We start from the raw sequence: 27,737 nt of genomic DNA on the forward strand, positions 1-27,737 counted from the left end.
TAACAGTAGGTCCAAGACTGCTATTCCCAGAAATCTCCTGTTGGGTATCCGGAAACTTGGGTTTCAGCAGAGTTCTGGCCATTCCTTAAAAACTGATAAGAGTGGCCCACTGTGTCTAAATTGTTAGTACCAACAGCATAGTTTATGCTAACCACCTGCTTTCCTTCTGGCAGTCAGGGCTTCTGGTATATGGCAGGAAAAGGGTGCCTATGTGACAAGCCTGCAAGAAAAACTGTGAGCTTCCCTGGTGGGCAGTATTTCATACCTGTTGTCACAACCTGTTGTAGAGGAATAAAGTGCCTCTTGTGTGACTCCACTAGGAGAGGACTCTAGGAAGCTTGCAGCTGGTTTCCTCCAGACTTTGCCTTATATGCCTTTCCCTTTGCTTAATTTGCTCTGTATCCTGTCACTGTCATGGCCATAAGTATAGGACTATATGTTGAGTCCTGTGAGTCCTCCTAGCAAATCACTGAAGCTGGTAGGTGGTCTTTAGGAGCCCTACGCAGCTTTGCTTTTGGATGGGAACCAGCAAGTGTGACCACAACCCACTGATGATATCACCTAAGGGAATGGTGGGTGGAAAATGGAAGGAATTTGAGTCCTTGAGTGACTTCATGGTCTCCCTGCAAATCTGTATTGCTCTTCTTGGGACTATAACATAAAGAAAAAATGAACATCCATCTTATTTAAGCCTTTGCATATAGATGTACACTTCTTGGTGTTTCCTTTTTTGAATAGCTAAGGCTTTACCCTAATAAGCAATAACTCAGCTTTCTCTTATTTTTGCAGTGGTATTTGCCTACCAACTTCCCCTTAAAAGGTTCCATGCTACTCCTATTTATCCCACCCACATGGGATAGTTGAGCTGTAAGAGCACCGGAGAAGGACATTTCCATTTCCACTTAGGTGTGGGATTCCCCTAAATGGAGAAGGCCAGTTACCTTCTTACTACTGGTCTTGCAGTTTCTTTCACAGTTCTCCACTTGTTTCTTTTGCCTACTTGGGCTGCAGTTAAAGAAACCCTCCCTTGGTGGTTTGGCTGCTCAACCAATGGGCACAGCTCACCTTCAGGACTTTCCACCTTGCCTAACTCAGGACTTTCCACCTTGCCTAGCTCACTTCCTTTTTCTGCCTTCTGAGCATTGCCTCTTTTACTTTTCAGATGCTAGATGATACACATTCCCTTTTAAATCATACAGATACTTTCAAACAATAGTTATTGAACATGTATTTTGTAAGGTAAAACCTAAAATGAGAAACAGGGAAAGTACTTGACTGTTTGGTCTCCTTGGAATACGCAAATAAAGAGGAAATTATAAATTAAAGTGAAAATTCCTGTAAATGGAATATATACCATGTATTACGGAAATACGTCGGAGAGGTGCCTGACTCAGTGTTGTACAAAAGGAAGTGTGGTCAACCATGTCAAGTGAAATAAAGGCATGAAAAAGGTGAAATAAATGTGTACATTGGCTATAAAAAACTGTACATCTATGAATAAAACATCATTTTGAAACTTCACATAATTTCAGAGTATATAAAATTTAAAGTGAAAGTTCTTTCTCTCCCACATCTTAATCCCCATAGTGATTTGTTACCATTTGGTGTATATTCTTCCAGATATATAGTATGAAAATAGATATATTAATATATTGACATATATATATATAATGAAAATACATCTGTACATATATAGTAACAACTATATCTGTATTTATTATAGATGGTAAATATACATCTAGATTTACTATAGATATATATCTATAATAAAAACCTATTGACATACAGGTTTTTATTCTGTAATAAGCTAATCATTGTATACATATATGTAGCTTCTTTTTTTTTGCATGTACTTGTTTCCTTATCAGTACATGTACATTGACCTCATTTATAATATTACATACACTTCCCTAGTAATAGTGCACTAACTTAATCTGCCTTTTATGACACTTATGTTTCTTTCATTTTTTTCCCTTCTACAATCGGTGTTTTGAGGAACATTCTATCCACTGGATTTAATGATAAATATTAAGAGAAAAGGACAACAGTGGAAATTCTATACCTGCCCCAGATATGTGAGAAACGTATTAGACATTTTTATATATGTAAAGTATCAGAAGGTACCTTCTTTCTCTTTTCTTTCTGGAGAACTTACTTGAGGAATCACCACCCTAGCAAAATGAAAATCAAAGCAAAACTATGATTTCAAGGGGATTTAAAATATATAAAAAACGCGAATGAGTAATCAATCCAACAAAATTTAAAAGACAATAATGGAGGATTATAGCCTGGTTCTTGAATGGGGAACTTGAATATTATAAAGAAATTGGTATGTCCCAAATTAGTGGTTAGGCTTCTTTCAATTCCAAACAAACCCTGAGAAAGGTCTGTTTTTAAATCATGACAAAATAGTCTAGGAAAATAAGGCAAGCAAGAATGATTAAAGAATGTTTATAAAAAGGGGATCTGGAGGTTGGTATTTGCCTTATCAGATGCTGAAGAATTATAAACATATACCAGTTAAAGCAAGAACAGATAACTCAGATTAAAGTGATAAACTGGAACTAGAGTTGATAAAATAGAAAAAATTGAGAATATTTTTTAAAAGTAAACCTAAGAAATTGTTTCTTTCTTTTTTGTTTTTTAAAGATGGGGTTTCGCCATGATGGCCAGGCTGGTTTTGAACTCCTGACCTCAGGTGATCCACCCACCTCAGCCGCCCAAAGTGCTAGGATTACAGGCGTGAGCCACAGTGCCTGGCAAGAAATTGTTTCTTTAATAAATAACATTGGAAAACTAAAGTAACTTTTTGATGAATATTTTACTAGAGCTTTGCATCACAGCATACATAAGAGGTAAATATTTAATCATAAAAAAATTGAAGAAGGTATAGAAAAAAGTTTATATCATCCCATCATGAGGAAGGATTTCTTAAGCAAAAAAACAATGGAAGACATCATAGGAAAAGATAGTAAATTTGGCCATATAAAAATATAACATTTCTGCACTAAAAATACAGATAAAAGAAAAAGGCAAACCACAAATTGGAAAGACGTGTACAACAAATGTTGCAAAAACCAGGATTACTATCATCTGTCAAAACTCTGATACTGGTAAAATCCAACTCTCAGCCTGGTCTACGCCTAAACTCTCGCAGATGAATGTGTCTGAAGAAAAATACAGAACCATGTGCACTGGTCAACTTTATATTCCCTGTTAACTTCCTTCATGTGAGACTTTAGTTGGATTCTAAAACGGTAATAAATTTCCCCATTTCATTGTCTTCCACATCTCCAATGACTATTTCTAACCTCTCCTTACACTTTAAACTTCCAGCATCTCCTCCCCATTCTCATTCTAAACTGATGATCTTGCTTATTTCATTGGGAATAGTAGCTATCAGAAAAGACCTTCCACACACTCTTACCATCATAGCAACTCAGCTTCCTGTTCCAGAAAATCCGTCTATGCTCCTATCCACCTCTCCACAATGGACCTAGCTCCCATCCTCTCTCACCTACTCAAGGACAAGGATTTGTTTTCAGCAATTTGACTTTTCCCTCTCTATTGAATCATGGCATTCAGCCTACAGTCATGTTACTATTTTTCACATTAAATAAAAAAATCTCTTGTCCCACTTTTTCCCCTCACATGATTAGCCCATTTCTCTGATCTCCTTTGCAAAAAAATCTCCTAGGAGGAGCCATATGAACGTACTTATTTCCAACTTAAGAACTTCTGTTCTCTCTTAAGCTCAACTTAGTCTTTCATCCTTCACCAACTTCATTGTCAGAGTCACCAATGACCTTCATTTTTGCTACACCCTGTGATCAATCCTGTTTCATCTCACTTGATCAGCAGCATTTGACATAACTATCACCCCCTCTTCCCAGAAACATCTGATTCATCTGGCATCCAACACACCACTCACCTTGTTGTGTTCTTACCATCTCACTTCTTAGGTCTAAAATGGTCCTCCTGATCTTTTCACATCCCCTAAACTGTTCCACTGTGTTCCTCCCCATTTCTGTTAATGATAACTCTATCCGACCAGTTGCCCAGACCCAAAGTCTGGAGGTCATATTTGATTCATCTTATTCTCTTATGCTCCATTCCAGCCAGAAGTGGGTCTGTTGGCTCTATCTTCCTTACAGATTCAGATGCTGATCACATTATACCAGTGTCACTGCTACCGGCCCAGTGCAAGCCATCACTCATCTGAAGTGCATTAATCCGATACCTCCTGATTTTCCTGCTTCCACTTCATTCCTTTTGCTCTCTCTGCAACAGTCACAGTGACCCTGTTAAGCCAGGTTAGTGTGTCAAGTCTTTGCTTAAAGCACCCCAATAAAAGATTCCTGTATCAAATTAAGAAGCCAAAATCAGCACAAAGTCTTCATGTATGATATCTTCGCCCTCTCCCCTAGTCCCTGCATCTTCTAAACTTTCTGCTTACTCACTGCTTCAGTTACAGCAGCTTTCTGGCTGTTCCTGGAAAAAGCCAGAGATACCTGGGTCTTTTCAATGGCCTTCCCTCTGTCTGGAGTGCCTTATCCCAGATATCCACCTGATATGCTCCCTCCCCTTCTTTGTATCTTTACTCAAATATCACCTTCCCTCACCACTTTCTACACCCCCTACCTGCTAAATCCTCATCTCTTGCCCTGCTTTGTTTTTCACTAGTATATACTATATGCTTTTACTTATTTACTTTATTGTCTGTCTACCTCCTTAGAATGTAAGCTCCATGAAGTCTAGGATTTTTGTATTATTTTGTACTATGTTGGAGGGCTTGGTGTCTCTTTTTAGCATTATGATTTACTACTGTGGTTTCTCTATAATAAAGATGAATACCTTTTCTTGTTTTGGAGCATTATCAAGCTCACATACATGCACACAAACATACGCCAGTAAATTACCAGGAAAAAACAGTAAATGCTTTCAAACAAACCCCTAATTAAGAGTATCACCCATAGGAGCATAGAGTAGTCCCAGTGCTGGCACATAGCAGTAGTTGTTCAATAAAATTTTGTTGAATAAGTTAATGAATCATGTTTAACGCATATATACAAAGGGCAAATGGAGCGTAAATCACTTTTGAAATTCCTAAAATGTAATTTGATAATACATATCAGAAGTCTTAAATATAATGCTTAATCATTTCACTCCTAGAAATTTATCAATGCAGGATTTCCCTAATATAAAGGAAACATTGTTCCAGCATATTAATAGGTATTTGGAAAAGAGAATTTTTTTAAAAAAACCTCTTAGCCTCCTGTGGTTTTCAGAGTTGGTCGCACACTGCCATTACTGAGGGAGTTTTAAAATATGTTGATGACTAAGTCCCACCTTGAGAGATACTGATTTGTTTTGGAATGGTTCTCTCTCTTTTAGTGATATTAGCAGCCTTTGGTGAAATTGCTGAGATCCATTAGTTCATTAGGGGCTATAGATGGTAATCTTGTTAACATCTCTGGGCTTGTATTTTTTTCATACACAATGTGAAAGGGTTAGTGTACATTACCTGTGAGCATCCTTCCAACTGGGATATGCTATGCTCCTATGGGTAGTACCCTTAATGAGGGATTTGTTTGAAAGCATCTACTGTTTCTTCCTGGTGATTTACTGGCACATGTTTGTGTGTATGTATGTGAGTTGATAATGCTCCAAAATAAGAAAGGGTACTAAATATACAAAAAGTTAGCTGGGTGTCGTAGTGGGCGCTTGTAATCCCAGATACTCAGGAAGCTGAGGCAGGGGAATCGCTAGAACCTGGGAGGTGGAGGTTGCAGTGAGCCAAGATTGCACTATTACAATCCAGAGTGAGCAACAAGAGCGAAACTTCGTCTAAATAAATAAAAAAGAGAAGGTATCCATCTTTATTATAGAGAAACCACAATAGTAAATAAGAATTCTAAAAAGAGAAGTCAAGCCTTGTACTCCAACATATGTCAGGCATGATACTAGTCTCCTATACATACCATCACATTCTCCTTGTAGAGCCTGTTAAGGACCAGGGCTCTCCAACTGGGCCAGCTGGGTTTTTAAAAACTGTTATTTATGTATTTATCCATAGGACATGAGGAAACATCAGAAAATGGTAGCAAGCAACTCTTTTTGAAACATCTTGGTACTATATGTTTTCCCATCAGTCTTCAGTTAATTTGCTAATAATATTTCGTTTCTTAATCTGAACAAACAGTAAATCCAGGTAGCTATTTGAGGTATGATACATTTGAAAAGATTTTTAGAACACAGAAGCCAAAGTTGTTCACTCTATCATTAAACATCATTAAAAAGATGCTGGACACAGTTGCTCACACCTTAATCCCAGCACTTTGGGAGGCTGAGGCAGGAAAATTGCTTGACCCAGGAGTTTGAGATCAGCCTGTGCAGTATGGCGAGACCTTGTCTCTACTAAAAAATAAAAAATAAAAAATAAAAAAAATAAGCCAGGTGTGGTGGCATGTGCATGTAGTCTTAGCTATATGGGAGGCTGGGAGGCTGAGGTGGGAGAATTATTTCAGCCTAGGAAATCGAGGCTGCAGTGAATTGTGACTGTACCTCTGCACTCCAGCCTAGGTGACAGCAAGACCCTGTCTTAAAAAAAAAAAAAACATAATGTAACTGAATTGAATTAATCCATTTAGGGATGCATTTCTTCCCAAGGGAAACTACAGAGTTATTCCTCATGAGTAGATTTCACTATCCCCACACCATCAGATTTGGGTTATCAGCTAATATATTACTGCATTTACCACTGTGAATTACAAAGCCTTTGAAAAATCCAGTTACCCATTTAGATAAACAAAGACATGTACTTTTTAGGGCAAATAACCTGTTTTGTAAAAAAAGTTATTACATGAAACACAGTTATTTTGAAATCCAGGCTCCATAACTTCTTATAAAATGAGATCAATCACTTCACATATATTAAGTAACACATCAAAAAGTGTAAATCAGGTCATGCCTTCTGGCTCATGCCTGTAATCCCAGCATTTTGGGAGACTGAGATGGGAGGATTGCTTGAGACCAGGAATTTGAGACCATCCTGGGCAACACAGTGTGATTCCATCTCTACAAAAAATAAAACAATTAGCCAAGTATGGTGGTGCACAGCTGTAGTCCCAGCTACTCTGGAGGCGGAAGTTGGAGGATCACAAGCAGAGGAGTTCCAGGTTACAGTGAGCTACAGGTGGAGCCACCGTATCTGGCCCCAGTGGGTCCCAGAGTGAGACCTTGTCTCCAAAACAAACAAACAAACAAAAAAACCCAAAAAAGTGTAAAGTGCTTAGAGCGTAAAATGTCTGGCCCATAGCAAATGTTCAGTGTATTAGCATTTATCACTATAGGCACGATTTGTGCGGCTATTGTTGTAATCATTACTAAACATTACTTCTGAGTCTTTTGGTTAAATTGTTTTAGGAAGATTAAGAAAAGACCAATTGTTTGGGTTTTTCTTTTTTGAGTTGCCAATTATGTTACAAAGTGGATTGTATCTGTAAGGTGAGCACACTGCGGTTCTTGTTAATTTTTAAAATTGTTTCACTATACAAGATATTTATAATCAAACAGTACTTGGTACAAACAACTGTTTCATTGATGTTGTAATAGTTTTAAATAGATGGAGATTGCAAACAAAGTGAAATAATTTTGGTAATTCCAGAAACCAAAACCTGGGAGTGAGCATGAGTACTGAGTGCTGGGTAAAATTTACAGCAAAACCTTTATCAATGAGGCGCAAGATAACAGAACCTTCTATTTGCAGGATTCTAATGGATGCCCTTCTGTATTATAGTGGATCTCACCAAGCATCTTTACACAAAATCATGGTTTTGAGGTTCTGGGCATAAAGTAGAAGAATCTATCATCTCAGAGTAAGCTTAGGTTTAGGCTGTGAAAAATGAAGGCTTGAAGAACAACAGCCTTAGAGAAAAGAAGACCATGAAGTAATCTTGTGCATATATTAAAGAACCAGCAATATAATCTTTATGACATAAATGGATAGACTGAATGGCAAATCTATTTCACTGAACGGTAATATAAGGAAAGATATCTGCATAGAAATAATTGTTCTTCTTGACATCTTCTTTTTCTTTTTATTAACCACACCTCTGGGAGTGATTTAGAGGTAGTTGAAACCAACTAGCCTGGGCTGAAGGGTGTTTCTCAAGGCTGCCTTTCGTTTTGGTTAATGGGAAACCATATGGTTGCCATTTCCTTTCTGAGAACTGCTGAGTTAGTAGGGAAGGAAGTAGATGTTCAGCTGAGTTTTGGCCTGTGGGGGAAGGGAAGGGCTGAGCCATGGCATGGAGAACCAGCTTCTGCTTTTGTGAGGTTTAGTTTTCTGTGTCTGATTCCTTTTTATAAAATGTCCATATACTTGGTGTAAACAGCTCTACCTAATCCCTTTTCTGGGGGCAAATGATTGCTGAGCGGCAAACTTTCTTTGCCCAAACTATGGGCCCTAACTCTTAACAATCTTAATTGGTTTCCTGTCTATTCTTAATCTTTCGAAGATCTTGTCAAACCTTTAAAAAAAAAGAAAAAGAAAAAAAGAGCTCTGCTTTAAATATTGCTTCTGTGAGAGTATTTTGCCTGTGTAAGAAAATAGTTTTGAGGCCGGTTGCGGTGGCTCAGGCCTGTAATCCCAGCACTTTGGGAGGCCAAGATAGGCGGATCACAGGGTCAGGAGATAAGAGACCATCCTGGCCAACACGGTGAAACCCTGTCTCTACTAAAAATACAAAAAATTAGCTTGGCATGTTGGCACACGCCTGTAGTCCCAGCTACTGGGGAGGCTGAGGTAGGAGAATCATTTGAACATGGGAGGCGGAGGTTGCAGTGGGTCGAGATGGTGCCACTGCACTCCAGCCTGGGCGAGAGAGGAAGACTCCATCTCAAAAAAAAAAAAGAAAAAAGAAAAGAAAATACAGCTTTGAGTACGATCCAGTTGATGTGCTAAGTCCTGCCAGATAACTATGGTAGAATCAGTTTCTGATCTGGATTGGGATTGAGGTTGGATGTTGGCACTGCCATTAACTGGCATGTTTCATCATTTGTTTTATTTGATGTTGAAATCATGCTTATAATTTTATTTTACACCACTTTCCAGTATGACATCAGTGTTTCTGGCACCGTGGGCTTTATTAGTTCATGAAATGGAAGCTTCTGTTTCCTTAAAAATGCCTTGACTCTCTTGCTAATGTGATAATTTTTGCAACTCTTTCTAGGGCTACAGTATCTATGCTGTTTATTTGCAAATATTGGAGAACTGGTGGTTGATCTAAAACTACTCATAAAGAATGGGGAAAAAATTAAGGCTTCTGACACTTTTCCCAACATTTCTGTTACCTCCACCAAAAGCTAACTAGATGATTCTTTAATGCCCTACTTTATCCTAATGCTACTATTTTATTTCTTCAGTCTGTTTTGGATTTTTTTTTTTTTTTTTTTTTTGAGACAGAGTTTCGCTGTTGTTACCCAGACGGGAGTGCAATGGCACGATGTGGGCTCACCGCAACCTCCGCCTTCTGGGTTCAAGCAATTCTCCTGCCTCACCCTCCTGAGTAGCTGGGACTACAGGCGCACACCACCATGCCCAGCTAATTTTTGTATTTTTAGTAGAGATGGGGTTTCACCTCGTTGACCAGGATGGTCTCGATCCCTTGACCTCGTGATCCACCCACCTCGGCCTCCCAAAGTGCTGGGATTATAGGCGTGAGCCACCGCGCCCAGCTGGACTCATAATTAAACCACTGCAAGTTAAGTCTAAACATTACCTTTAGACTAAAGAGCTCTGGGGTCAAGATTGACTAGATTTAAGACCCAGTTCGGCCATTCTCTAGCTATGTAGGCTCTGGTGAGTTTCATCACCTGTAAAACGCGAATTAAGAAAGGGTAAAATAGGGAGCCGCGGTGGCTCCGGCCAGTTGTCCTGGTGCTTGAGGAGGCGAGGCTATGAGTTCAGGGCCAACCTGAGCAACATAACAAGCTCTCATTAACAAAATAAAAAAAATTGAGGGCCGCGTGCGGTGGCTCACGCCTATAATCCCAGCCCTTTGGGAGGCCGGGGCGGGTGGATCACGAGGTCAAGAGATGGAGACCATCCTGGTCAACAAGGTGAAACCCCGTCTGTACTAAAAATACAAAAATTAGCTGGGCATGGTGGTGTGCGCCTGTAGTTCCAGCTACTCGGGAGGCTGAGGCAGGAGAATTGCTTGAACCCAAAAGGCAGAGGTTGCAGTGAGCTGAGATCCTGCCATTGCACTCCAGTCTGGGTAACAACAGCAAAACTCCATCTCAAAAAAAAAAAAGGGCAAAATACTTAGTGTCTATTTAATCAATCCTCTTCGAGGCAGGGATCCCCATTTTATTATGTCTATCGTAAGAAAAGCCAATTGTCCTAAAGGTCTCACTAGTAAATAGCTGGAGCCTAGGTTTGTCTCTAAAGCACATGCTCTTTTCACCACACGACATAGAAAACTTTATTGATTTTTCAGATTATAATGTTTCAAACGTTTCCACTGCCGTTGAATAATTCCTTGTAGATGTACAAAATCAAGTGCAAAATAAAAGAAGAAAAGCAAAATGGGGAAGGTGTGTGATCTGAGAGTGAGGGGGTAAGGAAAAATGAGAAGCCTGCAAAGGTATTTACGTGTCTATCTGCTTAGTATTACACAGTGGAAGGCCAGGTCCGACATTTGTGTTGCAGTCCTGCCTGCTCACGGGTTGCTGGGTAACCTTGGGTAAATTACCTCATCTTTCTGGATTTCAACTTAAGTATTCCTGAAATGGGTGGTTGAATTGATCTCCAAATTCTTTTCTGGTGCTAAACTTTCAGCCTCGTAGCCAAGGACCCCTTCACCATCACAGCCTGTTTTCCTTGGGTCCCAGACCAGCCGCCCTTGTCCGAACCCGATTCTTACTCATCTGCGCACTTTCTAATGTACTCACAGGTTCTAAACTCCACCGTCCCCCGTGACCGCGGATCTAAAGGACCCGGTAGGGACTCAACTCAGAGCAAAAAAAGGCAAGAAAACTCGAAAGTTGGAGACTGAGACGCAGAAGACCGCAACAGGAAGGCGAGGCGAGACAGAACTGACGACTTGAGGCGGTGGGCGAAGTGGGCGGAGAGCGGGCGGGGGGGGGGGTGGGGGGGAGAGGCGGGGCCGAGAGCGATTGGAAGGACGCGGGGGGCGGACCCCGCGCCGACAGCCCGCGGGAGGAGCAGGGAAGCTCCCCCGGCTGCTGCGGCAGGTTCCCGCCCCTTCGCTTCCCTTCCCCCGAACCAGGCGGGCGTGGCGGCGGGTGTGCCGACGCAGCGTGACATCACAAGGGGCGGGCCCGGACGGGGGTCTAGACGGCGCGCGGGCGCGTTCGTCAGTCGCTGTTTGGGACGGTGGGCGTGCGGGGGTTCTGTCTCCGCTCAGGTTTCGCAGTCACAGCCAGTTCCTTCCCGGAGCCCGGGACGGGCTGGGCGCGCATCCGTGTGAGTGAGCGGGACTCAGGGCAGAAGTGTCCCCTCACTGCGTTTTTTTCTTCCTTTTATGCAAAGAACGGGGCAGTTCGCACGCTTGCCTTCCTGTCGCCCGGTTGGGAGCGGGGTTGGTGTGCGGAGTGGTTCGCCTTTTTTTTCTTTTGAACTTGTGAGCGCTTTTTTTTTTTTCTTTTTCTTTTTTTAGGCTCAGTGCCGTCCGGGCTGGTTTCCCCGGTCCCTGACTAACTGCTTTCTGCCCCTTCTCTCGCTACCCCTGCCCAAGGTCGCCCCTCTGCCCTCGCCCCTGGCCCGGGAGGGTGGGAAGCTTTGACCCCGCCCTGCCCACTCGCGTCTCCGCAGCCGTAGCCGCACCTGCCCCAATATGAATAGGGTCAACGACCCACCTATTTTTATAAGAGATATTAAGCCCGGACTGAAAAACTTAAATGTCGTCTTTATTGTCCTGGAGATAGGTAAGTGGGGTTTGCAGCCCACTCCACCGCCCGCCGTGCGTCCTGGGGCGGGAGACACGGGCGCCGCCGCTACGCGTCGAGGGCTCCCCTCCCCCCTCCCCCACCCACGTGGCTTCAGTGGCCTTCTCCCGAGATCGGATCCTACCAGAGGCGAGAGCCCTGGTTACTTCCCACCCTCCAGATGTATTAAAACACCGGAAAAGGACTTAGCCTTTCTGGATGTCCTCATTATCTAACACCCGCTCCCTTTGATTTTTAAATCCTCGCAGGACGCGTGACCAAAACCAAAGACGGCCATGAAGTGAGATCGTGCAAAGTAGCAGATAAAACGGGCAGCATCACTATTTCCGTGTGGGATGAGATCGGAGGTCTTATCCAGCCAGGGGATATTATTCGGTTGACCAGAGGGTAGGTGTGCAAAAAAGTCGGGGAACGTAACAGTCTGCACAATAGGGATTGGTTGGCTCCAGGGATCTTGGCAAACCCTGGAGTTCCCCGCTTTTTATGTGGGCCACTCCTTTGGTGTTAACTTTGGATGGTGGACAGCGCTAGGATGAAACACACTTTTGTAGTGAAAGGCAGTCGGTTTCAGATGGGAAATCCATGCCTCCACCCTGGTTTACCGGTTAAGTAGATTTTTAATTCTTTTTTTTTTTTTTTTTGAGACAGTGTCTCGCTGTCTTCCATGCTGGAATTCAGTGGTGCTATCTCGGGCCACCTACAGCTTCTTCTTCCCAGGTTCAAGATTCTCGTGCCTCAGCCTCCCTGGTAGCTGGGACTACAGGCGTACGCCACCACGCCTGCCTAAGTTTTGTATTTTTAGTAGAAACTAGGTTTTACCATGTTGGCCAGGCTGGTCTCCCAACTTCTGACCTCAAATGATCGGTGGCCTTGGCCTCCCACAGTGCTTTAATTATGGGCGTGAGCCACCACGCCCAACATAGATTTTTAATTCTATTGAGTCAAGGAGTCTTTTTAGGAGATTGTTATAGTCCATATTTTTTCTTTTTTATAAGTTATTTTACCCACTCATTTGTTTCCCATCCCGCCTCCATTTTTAATGACTTGAAATCCTGGCCAGTATTTTATTTATGTTACCTAGACAATGTGGACATAGAATTATAGGTAAAGGATTTAGCATTTTCTGTGATATGTCAAATTTGTACTTGGAGAAAGAGGGAAAGTTTACAGTATCTGGAAGGCTCATTGTCCAAAATGATTTCTTGTGTCTTCTGTTGTAAGGTGGATATTGTACAAAAACCAAAAGGATACACAGAGAATGTTTGGCAGAAAGAAATCTTCGGTACCTTCACCCAAGAGTCAGTTGGCAGATTGGTGGCTTTAAAAAATAGTTTACAAAAAAAAAAATTTACGTTTTTTTTTTTTTTAAAAATAGATTGCTTTTAGAAATTTACCAAATGTTTATCTTAGGAAGATAAAAGGTCAGAAAAGAGTCTTGAAAACAGAATTTGAGAGCTTTTGAGATCAATAAAATTGTAATAATTTATCATAACTGCAGGGAAAGTGGTGGAGATTGATGTTGGCCTAATAAGTAGAATCTCAGAAGTATTGGAAAGCACTGAGAGTATGAGCTTAGAGCTCCTGGTTGTTACCTTACAGGCCTTACAACATCTTCAGGAAGTGAGGTAAAGTGTCATCAAAGCAGGAAGTGAGAGTCAGGACTTAGACATTTTCTTCTCATACACTGACTCATGACAGTAATTATGTTTTTTAAACTTCCGCATCTATAAAAAACAAAAGAGAATTCCTACTTGGGGAGGTATGGTGAGGATTGATTACTATAGTTGGAGATTTTGGCTCCCCAAATATCTTTCATCCAATGATTTAAAGTATTTTTATGCCAAAAAACAGCATCTTACTTCAAGTATTTCATGTTCTGTAGTCACAGTCGTAGATGTTTCCATCAAAAAAATTATTGGAAAATTAAACTAGTTATGGTATCTACAGAATTTTAAGGAGAAAATTTTTACCTGGGAGTACAATTTAAAGGAAAATAGAAAACTACTTCAGTATGACTTGAGAAGTTACTACACCTCATTCTTCAGCTTCCGCTTCTGTGAAATGGGAATAATTATACCTTATTTACTAAAATAACACACTCAGCTTGGGGTCTGGCCCATTCTAAGGCCCTTAAATTCTAGTTGAATCTAAGAAAAGTAGCTTTGAAGGAAAACATACCTAACATCTAAATAATGCTTAGGTCAAATATCAACATGCTTATCAGGATATCTTACAAACTTACCTCAGTGTTCTCATTTCTTAAAGTGAATGTTAAATATTTTAATTGTAACATTCAAATTTTTCTCAAAATATGCATTTATTTTTATTTTAGTAAGGTGAAATGTTAATGCACTGTCTCCTAAGCCACTCTTTATATAACTTAAGAGTGATGAATGGTGTCTTTAATAAATAACCCTTATTAAAATAAAGAACTGTATAATAAGTTAGTCATGAAGTTACCATAGTAGTTATACAAAGAACCATTATAATCAAACCTTTATTGATTTTACAGTATTAACTTACCTTTTCTTTTTTTAAAGATAAATGGGATTATTTTATTTAATGATGCTGTCTGCTTTCAATGTTGTCGGAGTAAACAATTGCCAGCTTGTTTACTACAAAGCCAACGTTGTATTAAAAATTGCATGTTTGGAAAGGCAGATAGGTAAAAGATTTGTGACCTTAGTTTTTTTTATTTAGCACTCTAAAATTCTACCAGATCTTTGGTAGCTGAGGAATCCTGTGTCTTTTATGAGGGCAGAAGGAAAACTGTTAAATCAGTATTTGACTAGACAGTAAATGCCTGTAAAAACATTAGGGTGTTTACATATTCTGTGGCTGAAAAATAGTTTCTGTTTAATTTCTCCAATTAAAAGCTTTTCTTTTGTTAATTGACTAAAATTAACTAAATCATTGGGCATAATAATGCTTGCTTTGGAAAGAGACTTATTTTTTAGGGTTTGTTATAATTTAGATAATTATGTTAAAATTCAACAGAAGTTTTGTATTCTTTTGTAAATAGCAAGTTATCAAAGTTAGATTTATTGTATTTAATTTACTATGGTGGACAGAGAGGGCTTGAACTTCACTTCCACCTTAATGCAAAAAATATATAGTGTGAAGTTTTACTTGATTTAAATAGAAGAAAATAAACATAATTCTAAAGAACGTTTATTTTCTCTCTAGGTATGCATCCATGTGGAAAGGATGTCTGACACTTTATACTGGAAGAGGTGGTGAACTTCAAAAAATTGGGGAGTAAGTATTAAAATTCATTTGTATAATCGCATACATTATAAAATCTACAGAATAATTGGTAGGTATAAACTGTAAACCTCTTCCTTGGCTTTTTTGACTAGTAAACTGAATGTTTTTGGTAGCTTAATTGAAAAAATAATTTTGTGTGTACAAGTTTAACACTTGTTAGTAGTGTCTTCTATGGTTGAAAGTGTCAATTTTTCCTGGCAAAGAGCGGTTGAGGAAGTTGCAGTTGAGACCAACCCTATTCCTGAAGGCTTTAGAAATGTGCATTTTTAGGTGTCACAAGTGCCATTTGAAGTAGATTCTCTCTTCTAGTGATTCACTAAATACAAAGCTTTGATTCACCAAGTTTCAGGCCATAAGTTTAAATTTTCTTTTTCTGTGGTTATGGGTGAATATGTACTCATGTTAAAAGGACTTGCAGCGATGAAAACTGAAGTCCTCTATTTATCCACAGTCTAGGTGCGGTGCAGGCAGCCGCAATGGGAGATTCCATACACTACTACCTGGGTAATGATCTCCACCCTGACCTGGAGGAGCCATCCTCTCTAGGGGTGTAAGGTAATTCAGCCTCCATGTTAGCCTAGACATTGGGTTGTATTCATAAAGTACGGTATAGGCAATGAGCCAAATCATCAGTCCATTCTGTTTGGTTAATGCTCAGCCATCTGCTTAATGCCTGTCAAATTGGAAGATATTTATAGAGAGAAGCCACAAATGGCACCAAATAAAAAAACGAAAACTTTTTTTTGCACTGAGGGAATAAAATACTTATTTGGAGAACCTGTGGTTAATAATGAAGGAAAAGAAATGATCATGCTAGGTTTTAAAGATCAGAAAAGTTTAACACTTTCCCTTTGTTAGAGGAAAAGTAAGGATTCACTTTGAGTAGTATTAATAGGGTTATGTGTTAGGAAAGGTCTTAGTGTCTGTTACTGAAAGGTTCGGGATTCTGTCCTGACCTTAATGTATTTATACAGAGGTGTTGATAATAACAGAGGTTAGTTATATGAAGAACTATTAGAGATAACTCATTTCTTAATGACTGCTCTTTGTCAGGATCTGTCTACGATTTACCCAAACTGGTTCTGATTTGTCTTCAGTAGGGTGAGGAGCTAATAAAACTCTTCTGTGTAATGTTACTACACATCATATGGCCAACTTACAAGAAGCCCTTGGATAAACTGGTGACTGTGTAACCTGTTGTTTTTATTTATTGCCTAGAAACCACTCTTAACCCTAAATGATTATCTTTGCAGATCCACAGTGATTGATCAAAAGAGGAACTGAATGGGAGTGGGTGATGGATCTGTGCAAATCCATTACCACTGCTGGAGAAACCATCCTGGAACCCTAAACATGGTTCACTCTCATGTTATTTTTCCTTTGATCAACTTTTGTGGAAAAATAGGACAGAGATGTTTTTGTGTCCTTGAGTTTTGATATGATTTATTTTTTTCAGCGCTAAAGAATTTAAATACAAAATAGAATGTTATATATCTTGTAGACAGTCAAATATTTGATGTTTTTATGGGACATAATTGTTTAGGAAGTTTTTGTTGTAAATGAAGAGTGAGTTTGTTGCTCTTAATTTGTTTGACACATAAGTTTTTCAGTCCTAAAAGCTAGAGATGTTATATAAAGAAGGGTTGGTTACTTTATTTCGGAAGTTATTTAATTTGTTCTTTATTTTCTTTCAGATTTTGTATGGTTTATTCAGAAGTGCCAAATTTCAGTGAACCCAACCCAGGTTATCGAGGACAGCAGAACAAAGGGGTAATTGTGTATACTTTTATGATTAGGCCAATTTTTGACTGTGTTATAATTCTATGACTAGGCTAGTCCTGTTGATAGTATAATGAAGAGAATTTTTAAAAGAATACATAAAGTAATTTTTATTAGATGTTTTGTGAGTACATTTATCTGAGCTATCATTTACTAGATACGTATATGCCATTTAGGACTTTGGGGAGTGGTGAGTTATTCAGGAAATAGGATGTAACAGAGTTCTGAAAGGCCTGGAAAACATTTAACATTTTAACCTTGAAGGACCTAGGAAAAATCTTTTAAAAATTTGTTAATTAAAAAAATCCGAAACTTTAATAAAGAAAGGATATAATAATGTTGTAATAATATAATTGTGTTTTTATTCTCATTTGGTTAAATTACAAACTTTTTTTTAGGCACAGAGTGAACAGAAGAATAATTCCATGAGTAGTAATATGGGTACAGGTACATTTGGACCAGTGGGTAAGATTTTGTTTGTGTGTTTCATTTGTGATCAGCTATAAGAATTAAAGAGAGTTAGAAAGATTGAGATGAAAAACGTCTTTAGGCATAAATTAGTGATAAAGGTGAACTACCAGTAAACGGAATCCCTGAATGGCTGATTTTCTAGAAAGCCGACAGACTCTTAAGCCAGTTTATTGAGAAGTCTTAAGTTTTGGTGATGTCTGTGAAGAGATACCATGTTATTTTTTCTAAAATTGATTTCTACAAAATTTCTGTAATCTAGTGAGTACTTATAGTAAATGCAGAATTGCTGGTTATTTTGGTGCACTGAAAGCCTTTATGTTTAGAGTCATATTCACTTTAATTTTTCATGTACTAGGAGCTGCTACTTTAAAATATGAGCCGAGCCCTTTAAAGGCTAGTGACCCTCAAATGTCATTTAACATGACCCCTAGATGTCATGGTCATGGTCCTTGTAGCCCTGTTAAAGATCTTTTGAAGTCTTTTTTCTTAAATATCTGAGGAGGAGTCTTTTGTGATTGGAGTTCATTAGGATGGCTTATGTTTTGGTTTTTGTTTTGTTTTTGAGACTCTTATCGCCTAGACGGGAGTGCAGTGGTCTGATCTTGGCTCAGTGCAACCTCCACCTCCCAGGCTCAAGCAGTTCTCCTGCCTCAGCTTCCTCAGTAGCTGGGATTACAGATGTGTGCCACTCCCGCCCCGCTAATTTTTGTGTTTTTGATAGAGATGGGATTTCACCATATGAGCCAGGCTGGTCTGGAACTCCTGACCCCAAATGATCCACCCGCCCCAGCCTCCCAAAGTGCTGGGATTACAGGCGTGAGCAATTGCCCCTGGCCAGCTAATGTTTTATTTGACTTGAAGGCTACACATTTTGGCACAGCTGATCACATTGTGGGAAACGCTTTCTTTCCCTTTAAAAAGTTAGAATAACATTGTCTGTTTTGAAATATTAATCATATTTAAGCCAAATTCCAATACTCAAAACATTATTTTGCGTTTTTTTTTTTTTTTTTGAGACGGAGTTTCGCGCTTGTTACCCAGGCTGGAGTGCAATGGCGCGATCTCGGCTCACGGCAACCTCTGCCTCCTGGGTTCAGGCAATTCTCCTGCCTCAGCCTCCTGAGTAGCTGGGATTACAGGCACGCGCCACCATGCCCAGCTAATTTTTTGTATATTTTTTAGTAGAGACGGGGTTTCACCATGTTGACCAGGATGGTCTCGATCTCCTGACCTCGTGATCCACCTGCCTCGGCCTCCCAAAGTGCTGGGATTACAGGCTTGAGCCACCGCGCCCAGCCTTGCGTTTTTCTTTTATAGTGTAGGCAGGGCATTTTTTAACTCTTTCTAATTTTGATGCCCAAGTTGACTTTTTTCCTCTCTATTACTACAGCATCAAACTAACATATCTATAGCAATGCATTTGGAAAAACAGCGCCCACATTGAGTGCTTTGTTTTGTTTCGTTTCAGTATAAAAATAAAAGTATATGCTTCACCTAGTATTTTTAAGCATTAGTAACGTGTTGGAACTTAAGATAGCTGTACTTCTATAGATGACTGTGGACTTCTGCAAACAGTGATGGATTTTTGTATTCTTTTTTAGGAAATGGTGTTCACACTGGCCCTGAATCAAGGGGACACCAGTTTTCACATGCTGGCAGAAGCAATGGCTGGGGACTTAGAAATCCACAACTACCAGGAACAGCTAATAATCAAACAGTGACGACCACAATAAGTAGTGGCAGGGACCCTCGGAGAGCCTTTAAAAGATGACCTAGGCCCAATATTCACATGTAGTTTTTATACTACATGCCCTACTTGAACACTTATTGCACTTTTATTTATTGTTAACTGTGAAAAGTATGTCCTTTATTGGATTTCCTTTTGTATTCTTGGTTTGTTAAGAAGAATGGTTTGTTTTTATAGCAAAACTGTTAAGCTGCTCAAGTCTCCTATTGAAGAATGGGAACACTGAAAAGTAGGGTCATTTATTTTTAGAGCAAAAAGACTGTTGGATAGCCTCTAAAAAGTCTGCACCCATTTCATGGGTGAGTTACTTAAGACATCAGCTTTATAGCCTCTATGAGTCTATCTTCTGTGTACGTTTTGTAATATTTAACACAAGGCTTAATGGGAGCAGTTCTTTTGTCTTATATTCAGATATTGCCAACTAAAGCAATAACCATCAAAAAACACAAGAACTTGTCAATGCTAGCTGTAAGTTTTGAGTGTTTGTGGCTCTCAGAATGATTGACTTCATTGAGTGACTGCCATTAAGATTTTCTAAGGACTGACTCGTCCTAAATTTTTGTTGTATTACCAAGAAACATATTTCTTATGAGAATTTGGAATAGAATGTGATCTATATTTGCAACAAGTACTTTTAAAAGAAAGCTACGTTTATTTTAGAGTAGTGTTCCTAGTATGTATTATCAATATCAGCTTTGTGGATTATATTGGAAGAAGATTGAAACTGGGGCCTTGAATATTTATTTTTGAAACCATGTTAAATATTGAAGTATAATTTGAGGGAGTTAATACAAACATTGATCTGATTATTTTAAAAAATAATTGTGAACATACTGGAGGTGAGTCAAATTGAATTCATACAGTAACATGCAGTCTTAAGTCCTAGTACTCAGCCTGGAGTAAAAATCCTGGGTGCTAACTTTGAGAGGCGTTAGTGTGTGTGTTGTTAAAGTTTCTGAACACGGTTCACATAGCCTTATTAGGGGAAGTTTAAGAAATGGCTTTATTCAGAAATGTAAAGGTGGAATTTATGTACATGTCATAAGTGGTACCCACTTCCCTTTTTACCATAGGGTGGAGAACTTAGGATTTAACTCTTTTTGAATATTATCTCTTGAATAAAACTTGTGTTAATGTTAACAAACCTACTTAAATTTTGCTCTTTCAATGACTTACAGTGGAGAGCCAGTACATCTTAACGGCTGTTGTAGTGATGGCATCAACCTCATGGTTACTTAGCCCTGCATTTGTTGCTTTGTTTTTTTCCCTACTTCAGATCACAAAATAATTAAGTAGATTTTGTTTTCTGAAAACTCGATAACACTTGAATATAAAAAGTTGTGCCAGATAGTTTGTTCTAATTTAGTGTATTCTTAACATATTTCAGTACACCCTATGTATTAGGCACTGTGGGAAGTGTTAAGGGGTAGACAAAATACCAAATAATCTTCACAAGTTTATTTATGGTCTATAGTACTTTTGTAACTGGGGTTACAAAAATTATAGAATCTTTTTTCCTTTATTCATATGCATATTAACAATTATAGTTAATTCAGCTTTGTGATTAATGTTTTCTTAAGATTTTCACATTACAGAATACCTCAAAAGAAGTTATCTAAGGATTGGTATAGAGAGTATATTTCATAAGATGGTAGATGTTTAGAATTAAAAAACACTACAAATTAGTGTATGATTGTTTTATTTAAGATAGGAGCAACACTTTATCACTTTATTTGTGGGACATATGGCATTAAAGGTGATTTTATAGAAGAAATTTTAGAGTTTTAGAAAATTAAAATACTGTCAGGTATGCAGTTCTGGGCTTCCAATCTTGGCCCCGTTGTCTCCTCACCTGTGATGTTGGGTGAGTTATTACACTTGAAACCTCTAATCCTTTGGTTCCACAACTATGAAAACAAGTAACAGTATCCTTCTAGAGTTGTTTAAGATTTCCATGTAAGTAATTATAATGACTTCTGACACATAATAAGCAGTCAAATATTTGTTGTCTTATACCCTAAGAGTAGGAAAAAATGCAGAATTCAATATGAAAGTATTGTTACCTTTTAACACAGTGGTCCCCAACCTTTTTGACACCAGAGACATTTCCTGGAAGAGAGTTTTTCCATGGGATGCGGGGATGGTTTTGGGGTGAAACTCTACCACCTCAGGTCATCAGGCATTGGTTGGATTCTTGTAAGGAGCATGCAACCTAGATCCCTTGCATATGCTGTTCACAATAGGGTTTGTGCTGCTATGAGAATCTAATGCCACCACTAACTGATCTGACCAGAGGCAGAGCTCAGGCAGTAAGGCTCCCTCGCCCGCCACTCACCTGCTGGGTGGTCCTGTTCCTATCAGGCCAGAGTTGATACTAACCTAGGAGTTGGGGACCTCTGCTTTAACATGTTATTAAATAGAGAAAGACCTAAGCTTTTACTTTTGTGATTGACACTTGCTTCAATATTGTAACTATTGTGTTTCTGTCATTTATTAACAAATTTCTTTTTTCTTAAGGGAAGTCTCCAAAATCAAAGCAAAGTGAGTCACAATCCATAATGAATATTTGGCCTTACCAGCCTACTGGAACACACTCCTCAAGAAGTTAAGAGGAAGAAAGTTTTCTACCTTCCTCCTTCCTGGTGCTTGCAGCTATCAACTTTGAAATAAGTTTAAACACCTACTGAAAACAAAAACCAATTAGTATCAAAATATCCCCCACCAGAATTGGGTCCCCCATATCATTTCTACAAAGCAGTTCTGGGGTGGATCAAAGTCTTATCAGATCAGCTTGCCCCTTCTTGTTTGGGCAGATTCTAGGAGAAGTAGCTCTAATACAAAACTGAAAGATGAAATCCATAAAGCCAGATAATATTTAGCAGGGATGGCTACAGTATGCTTTCCATGGGCATTTACACACTCAGTTTTTCCTAGTGTACCAGTGCTTTATACTTTGTCCCTATAGTCTTTGTACTTTTAACTTTGATGACCATTTAACTTGAGGATAATCAATATGTGCAGTACTATTTGTCATTTGTATTTTTATCATTTAGCATTTTAAATGAGTGTTTAATTTGTTAGGTTGAGTAATGCCAAGGGAGAGATGCTAAAAACAGATAGGAAGTTAATAAAAGATTAAAGTTCTAATTTATGATATGAGAACTTCTAAAGTATAGGAAAGTAGGCAAATGGCCCTAAAATGTTTTCTCAGAAGGTACAAGCTTTACATCAGTCTGAAGACATACAGATCTAACATTTCAGTTTAGTTACTGAAATGACTGACATTTTCTGGTGGTGGTAACATACTGGCTATTTGCTCCAAGCCATTTTAGGCTCAGAATGACTTTTAAGTTCTTCTAATGTATATAAAGCATTCTAGAAACAGCAAACTGAACATGATAAGAGGCAGTACCAACATGGAATTCCCCCAAACAAGTCCCCTCTAACCTTACTGAGCTTACTTGTCCTATTACTAATATGTATACATATATGATCTTCTGTTCCTTCTCTGTTTTATCCCTTACCTGATGAAAGTTTGAACATTTCTAGTGGAAAAAGAAGATCATAGTTCTCTAGTATGGGCAGTAAGAAGGGTACAGGTTGGGGTAGGGGTACAGTGGTAGGCTGCCTCCACTGGGTTTGAAAACTTGTGTGCCTAGGTTTCAGCCAGTGATTATACTGGGTAATTAACCAGTCCCATATTTCACAAAAGAGTTGTAATGATTAACAGTTTAGGTATGCTTCTGAGGAAATCTAATTGTGACCTTTGGAAAATAGCACTGTTATGAATGGTGTGGTTTACGCCCTGAGGGAGAAGCTAGAAAAACATTTTACTTTTCAGGTATATTTAAATTATATCGAAATGTCTCAGAGTTTGCTTTACTGGGAACTTCCTCAGTTTGGAGTTCAAATATTGTAACCAAATTACTCCAAGTTTCTGAACTAAAATAATCTATTGATGTTTCTCAAAGTATAGATCACAGAGTAAGAAAAGGGGAAATCAAGTCTGGTTTATGACCAGCTTTTTTCCATGTTAACATTAGACCTAGAGATAATACTAAGATTTTACTGTGAGATAACCAGTGATGTGAAGACAGACATTTTAAGAAGTTTGACTAGTGGACATTTCGTTTAAGCCTTTAGGGAAGTCTTGATCAACAACTCAACAGTTTTATTGCTGCTCCCCAGGCTTTGCGAACATGTCAACCCAAGGCTTGGATGATCATTGTTGACCTGTAAAAGAGCACAGGTCTCTTGAGAGTTTATTGACACACCGCTGGTCACACCCCCACAATATGTCTCAACCTCTGTTGAAGGGCTAGTGACATTTTAAAAAACCTGTTATTTCCAATCAGAAATTTAAGTGTTTTATGTCTTCATTCCATCAAAATTCATGCTGCTCAGCATAGGGTAGTCTCGTTTCTTGGTGTGTATATTAAATACATTGAATAAAATTCTTAATGGATTTAGAAACCATGTACATGAGACTTCCCCGGAACTTGTCAAAAGTTCATATGGCACCTCTGCACTAATAACATTAGTGTACGTTTGGGAGACCGGCACTTGAAATCCTGAAGTTGCTTGCCTCCTGCCCTTGCACTATCCCTTTGTACTGAAATTATATACATATGTTTTCTCAGTTTCTTTTACCTTTTTGAGGCTGATACATGTTGAAGTTTTGGGTTGTAAAACAAGTTGTATTTAATGTGGCTCCAGAGGGCAGAATTGTTGGGTAAAGCGTATAGCCCCAAGCAGAATAAGAGGTTCAGTTCGGCCTCTGGATGTGGGCATTGAAAATTTTGAATTAGGTTCAAATAAAATTAAATTATACATCAATGCTAAGATCAGATATTAATAGGGAGGTCACATGACTTTCTTTGAGCCTATCAAGATAAAATGCTTTTTTTTTTGCTCTAAGTTTTTGAAAATTAGAGTTTATTGTTGCTCATCTCAGCAAATTCCTGTTTTCGGCCTCCTCTGCCTTCCTCCTGTCCCTCAGTTCCCTACTTTATTATATGAAAGAAGGCTGGCCAAATTGAAAAGTAGTTGAGTTGGAAAGCTCAAAAATATTTTTGAAAATACGTACAGAAACCACCCTTCGTCTTCCACATAAAGATCTCAGTCCTGTTCGATACAGAGAGGTGACTACAATGAATATTTTCTACACGTTAACATGGAAAGCGTAATTTGAGCGCCATGTTTTTCTAATCTTCACTAAATGGTTGTAGCCCTGGTAGGAAACAAACTGACCTATTGCCGGGCTACTTGAATAAAAACAAGGTAGTCGGTACAACTAGTGCCATCTACTGGGTCATTACTGCATAGTTTCTGTCTGTTTAGAAATCTGGCTTAGTTTAACACGTGGGGAAACAGTGCTATTCCATTGAAAGTAATTTTTGCCTGATAGTGTAAGCAAGATATGGAAAATCATTAAGGGGCAGTTGGGCCATTTGTTTAGTACTAGTTTATGAACAATCAACACTGACATTAAATTTCAGTTAAGTAGATTAAACCCTGAACTGCCCCTAAAGCCATAGGAAATATGGGAAAGGTTGCCAGGTTTTGTATTCTCATTACATTTGTCAATATTGTTGGTGAGAAGTGTAACCTGTTAAAAATGCCTTTTGGTGAATGGTGGTTTGGTAAAGACAATTGAAGTGGAACATGACACTGCCCTTACAAATTTTATTCCCTTACCCAATGGTAATTGTAAAATCCTGGCCAAATGACTCTGCTGCTGTTGTAGTTATGTTGAGCTTCACAGAACTTTGCAGAACATAACCTATTTTAAATGCCAGAATGTGCTTCAGTGAAAAAGAACATGGTTTTGGGCTGAGGAGATCTTGGGTTGAGTCCTGATTTTATTATTTGCTGGCTCCAAGACTGTGAACCTCGTTGTAAAATGATAGTGGGGCTAGGTACTCGTACTGTTAGGAGGACTGTGTGACCTAATGTATGCAAAATATCTGCTCTGTATCTAAGGCTCAACAAATGTTAAGCACTTTCCCCATCAGCATCGGAAATAAGAAAATACTGTTCATTTCTCCGTGTCATTATTAGAAAACAATCTTCTATAATTTAAAATCTGAAATATTAAACAATATATATGAATTATTACAATTATGTTCTTTTTTAAACAATCAAACCAAGTTTTTCTTGTCTTCTCTGGGCACAGAAAAGCATTTATGCTGACAATTTACCATGACAGCATGTAGGGTTGGGTCTTCGTTACAAAGCTCTGCCCACTAGCTGAGTACACTGTGGTGTTTTTCATTCACCTCTGTCAGGCAGGGACAACATGATGAAAGTGCAGAGAACTTGTGGGTCCAGGTTTGTGTTGGAAAGGAGGTCAGTGGCTTGCTTAGAGCCAGGCAGAGGGCACACTGGAAGGAATTCTCTGTTCCCAGTGACAGCCCTCGGGATTGCTATGCACCCAGAGGTGTGGAGTAATTTATTGGCTTCTGATAACTATAGTATTGGATAACTTCCCAAGATTTTATTAAAAATTTTAAATATATAGCCATGTTGAAAGAATTTTAGTGTACACATCTACATACCACTAGATTTTGCCACTATCACATATCTGTGCATCCTATTAATACATTTTTAATTATTATTATTTTTGAGACAGAGTCTCTCTCTCTCTCACCCAGGCTGGACTGCAGTGGTGCGATCTTGGCTCATTGCAAGCTCTGCCTTCTGGGTTGAGGCGATTCTTTCACCTCAGGGTCCTGAGTAGCTGGGACTACAGCGGGGAACCACCACACCCAGTTAATTATTGTATTTTTGGTAGAGAAGGGGTTCATCATGTTGCCTCAGGTTGGTCTTGAACCCCTGGGCTCAGGTGATCCTCCGGCCTCAGCCTCTTGAAGTGCTAGCATTACAGGCATGAGTCACCATGCCCAGCTAGCCGTTAATACATTTTTAATACAGTTTTAGTTAACTACAGACATCGGTACAATTTTCCCTAAATATTGCAACATGCCTATTTAGACTTCAGTATTTTTCAGTTTTTTTGGTAAAATTTACAAAGAAATGTACAAATCTTACGTGTGCATTAGTAAGTTTTAACAAATGCCTAACTAGGCTTGTATAACAACCTCTATCAAGATACGGAACACTGCTGTCACTCTAAAAGCCTCTCATGTGCCTTCCCCAGTCAATCTCTCTTTCCATGGCCGCAGCTTCCATCACTCTTCTGATACTTTAAAAACATTCTTATCTGAAAAGAAAATTTCATACGTGCCAAAGTCATCTCTAGATTTCTCCAAGTTTTATAACTCTCAACTATGCCACAGTACAGCCAAACTTAGCCCCCTCATGTATCCTAAATGTAGTTCCAAGATCTTGGTACTTTATTCTTTTCCTGTTTCAACTTAGCTCCAGCTCTTTTTTTTCCATCAGGATTTACACCTGTCATCTTTGACATCTGGGGCAGAAACTGCTGAAATGAAGGAGGCCGTGACTTCTAAGGACTGGCTGAAAAGAGTTGGCACACGACTCCTCTGCCCTGAACAGCTCTAAGCAAGAGAAGACTGTGGTGGGGCGTGATATGAAGTCCTCAGAGATAGAGTGCCAGGAGTAGAGGGGGTATCCTGGAACTTCAGTGTTCACCGGTTGATGCTCAGTTCTTCAGCACATATTGATTCTTAAGCTCTGATTTTCTTAAGGCATGAACTGAGCTGAAGTGCCTTCTCAGGATTTTGTCCTCCTAGGTTGGCATTCGGAATTGGCATAGCCAGAGAGTGTAAGTTACTTGTCAAGCAAAGACCCTTCCTCCTCCCACTCCAACCCCCACCCCGAGTCTACAAGGAAGCATTCCTGAGTGAAACTAAAAAAACCTAGTCATGTGTTCTTTCCCAGTGTGTGTGCAAGTGCGCATATGTACACAAACACATGACACGTTATCACTGCCAACAGAGTTGTTTCTGTATTGAACGCCACATTTCTGAGTCATATGCATGTCAGGTCTTTGCTTTTCTTTCTCCTCAGTTGTTTAAGGATCTTCTCCTTCCACTTCTTTAATGGGCTTCCTACACTTTGTTGAGCACTAACTATATGCCAAATACTATGCTAGTGCGTTTCCTACAAATGAGGCTGAGAGGGAGGTTTTGTTATTCCCATGAGAAGAACCGAGTAGCTTGCATGAGATCACACAATTAGGTGACAACCAAGTCTAACATACGGAAGCCCATACTGTTATGACTCAGCAATAGTGAACCTTGAGGCTGCTGCTGACATTGGACGGTGCTTCATAGAGGAGCTAGAATTGGAGTTAGTTTTGAAAGAGGTATATGCAGAGGGGAAGATGGAGAACATAAATGTGGAATTTGACTATATTTTTACCTGAGATTAGTCATACTTTCAATGTCAACTTATTACAGACCCAATTAATCAAATTTAAGTGTACAGTAGTAGTGGTATCAAATCAACAGGGAAAATATGGACTCTTGGATATTGGGATAACTGGATACTCTCCCTAACCCCCACATAAACAGGA

General features: G+C 39.2%; 1 protein-coding gene and 1 long non-coding RNA gene across 6 annotated transcripts in view; one reads left to right on the forward strand and one right to left on the reverse strand.

Moving 5' to 3' along the window:
- Window positions 1–11,102, reverse strand: part of LOC118154632 (uncharacterized) — a 33,327-nt gene extending 22,225 nt beyond the window's left edge. The window contains exon 1 of the long non-coding RNA XR_004744763.3: window positions 10,957–11,102. This is a non-coding gene — a long non-coding RNA (uncharacterized LOC118154632). The remainder of the gene's footprint in view (window positions 1–10,956) is intronic.
- A 282-nt stretch (window positions 11,103–11,384) lies between these two features.
- On the forward strand, window positions 11,385–25,354 carry NABP1 (nucleic acid binding protein 1). Of its 5 annotated transcripts, none has more exons than XR_004744764.3 (7): window positions 11,385–11,952; window positions 12,222–12,360; window positions 15,160–15,231; window positions 16,935–17,010; window positions 17,418–17,484; window positions 19,092–19,536; window positions 21,755–25,354. XR_004744764.3 is itself a non-coding variant. In XM_002749575.7 (6 exons), exons 1-6 carry the CDS (start codon window positions 11,862–11,864, stop codon window positions 19,259–19,261), a joined length of 615 nt encoding a protein of 204 aa, XP_002749621.1. In that variant the 5' UTR covers window positions 11,385–11,861; the 3' UTR covers window positions 19,262–20,385. The 5 variants fall into 5 exon arrangements, 2 of the variants coding, with proteins under 2 accessions (XP_002749621.1, XP_008997370.1); XR_008482207.2 differs by having other exon boundaries at window positions 21,760–25,354; XR_013519369.1 differs by having other exon boundaries at window positions 11,385–11,491.
- The last annotated feature ends 2,383 nt before the right edge of the window (window positions 25,355–27,737 follow it).

This window comes from Callithrix jacchus, chromosome 6 (genome assembly GCF_049354715.1).
Source record: "Callithrix jacchus isolate 240 chromosome 6, calJac240_pri, whole genome shotgun sequence".
NCBI lineage: Eukaryota > Metazoa > Chordata > Mammalia > Primates > Cebidae > Callithrix > Callithrix jacchus.

Excerpts from the sequence above, each read along its gene's own strand:
- NABP1 (XM_002749575.7), top strand. The coding sequence starts at position 11,862 with ATGAATAGGGTCAACGACCCACCTATTTTTATAAGAGATATTAAGCCC. Across the intron at positions 11,953-12,221 it reads CTTTATTGTCCTGGAGATAG|GACGCGTGACCAAAACCAAA; the intron begins GTAAGTGGGGTT and ends AAATCCTCGCAG. Across the intron at positions 17,011-17,417 it reads GAGGACAGCAGAACAAAGGG|GCACAGAGTGAACAGAAGAA; the intron begins GTAATTGTGTAT and ends ACTTTTTTTTAG.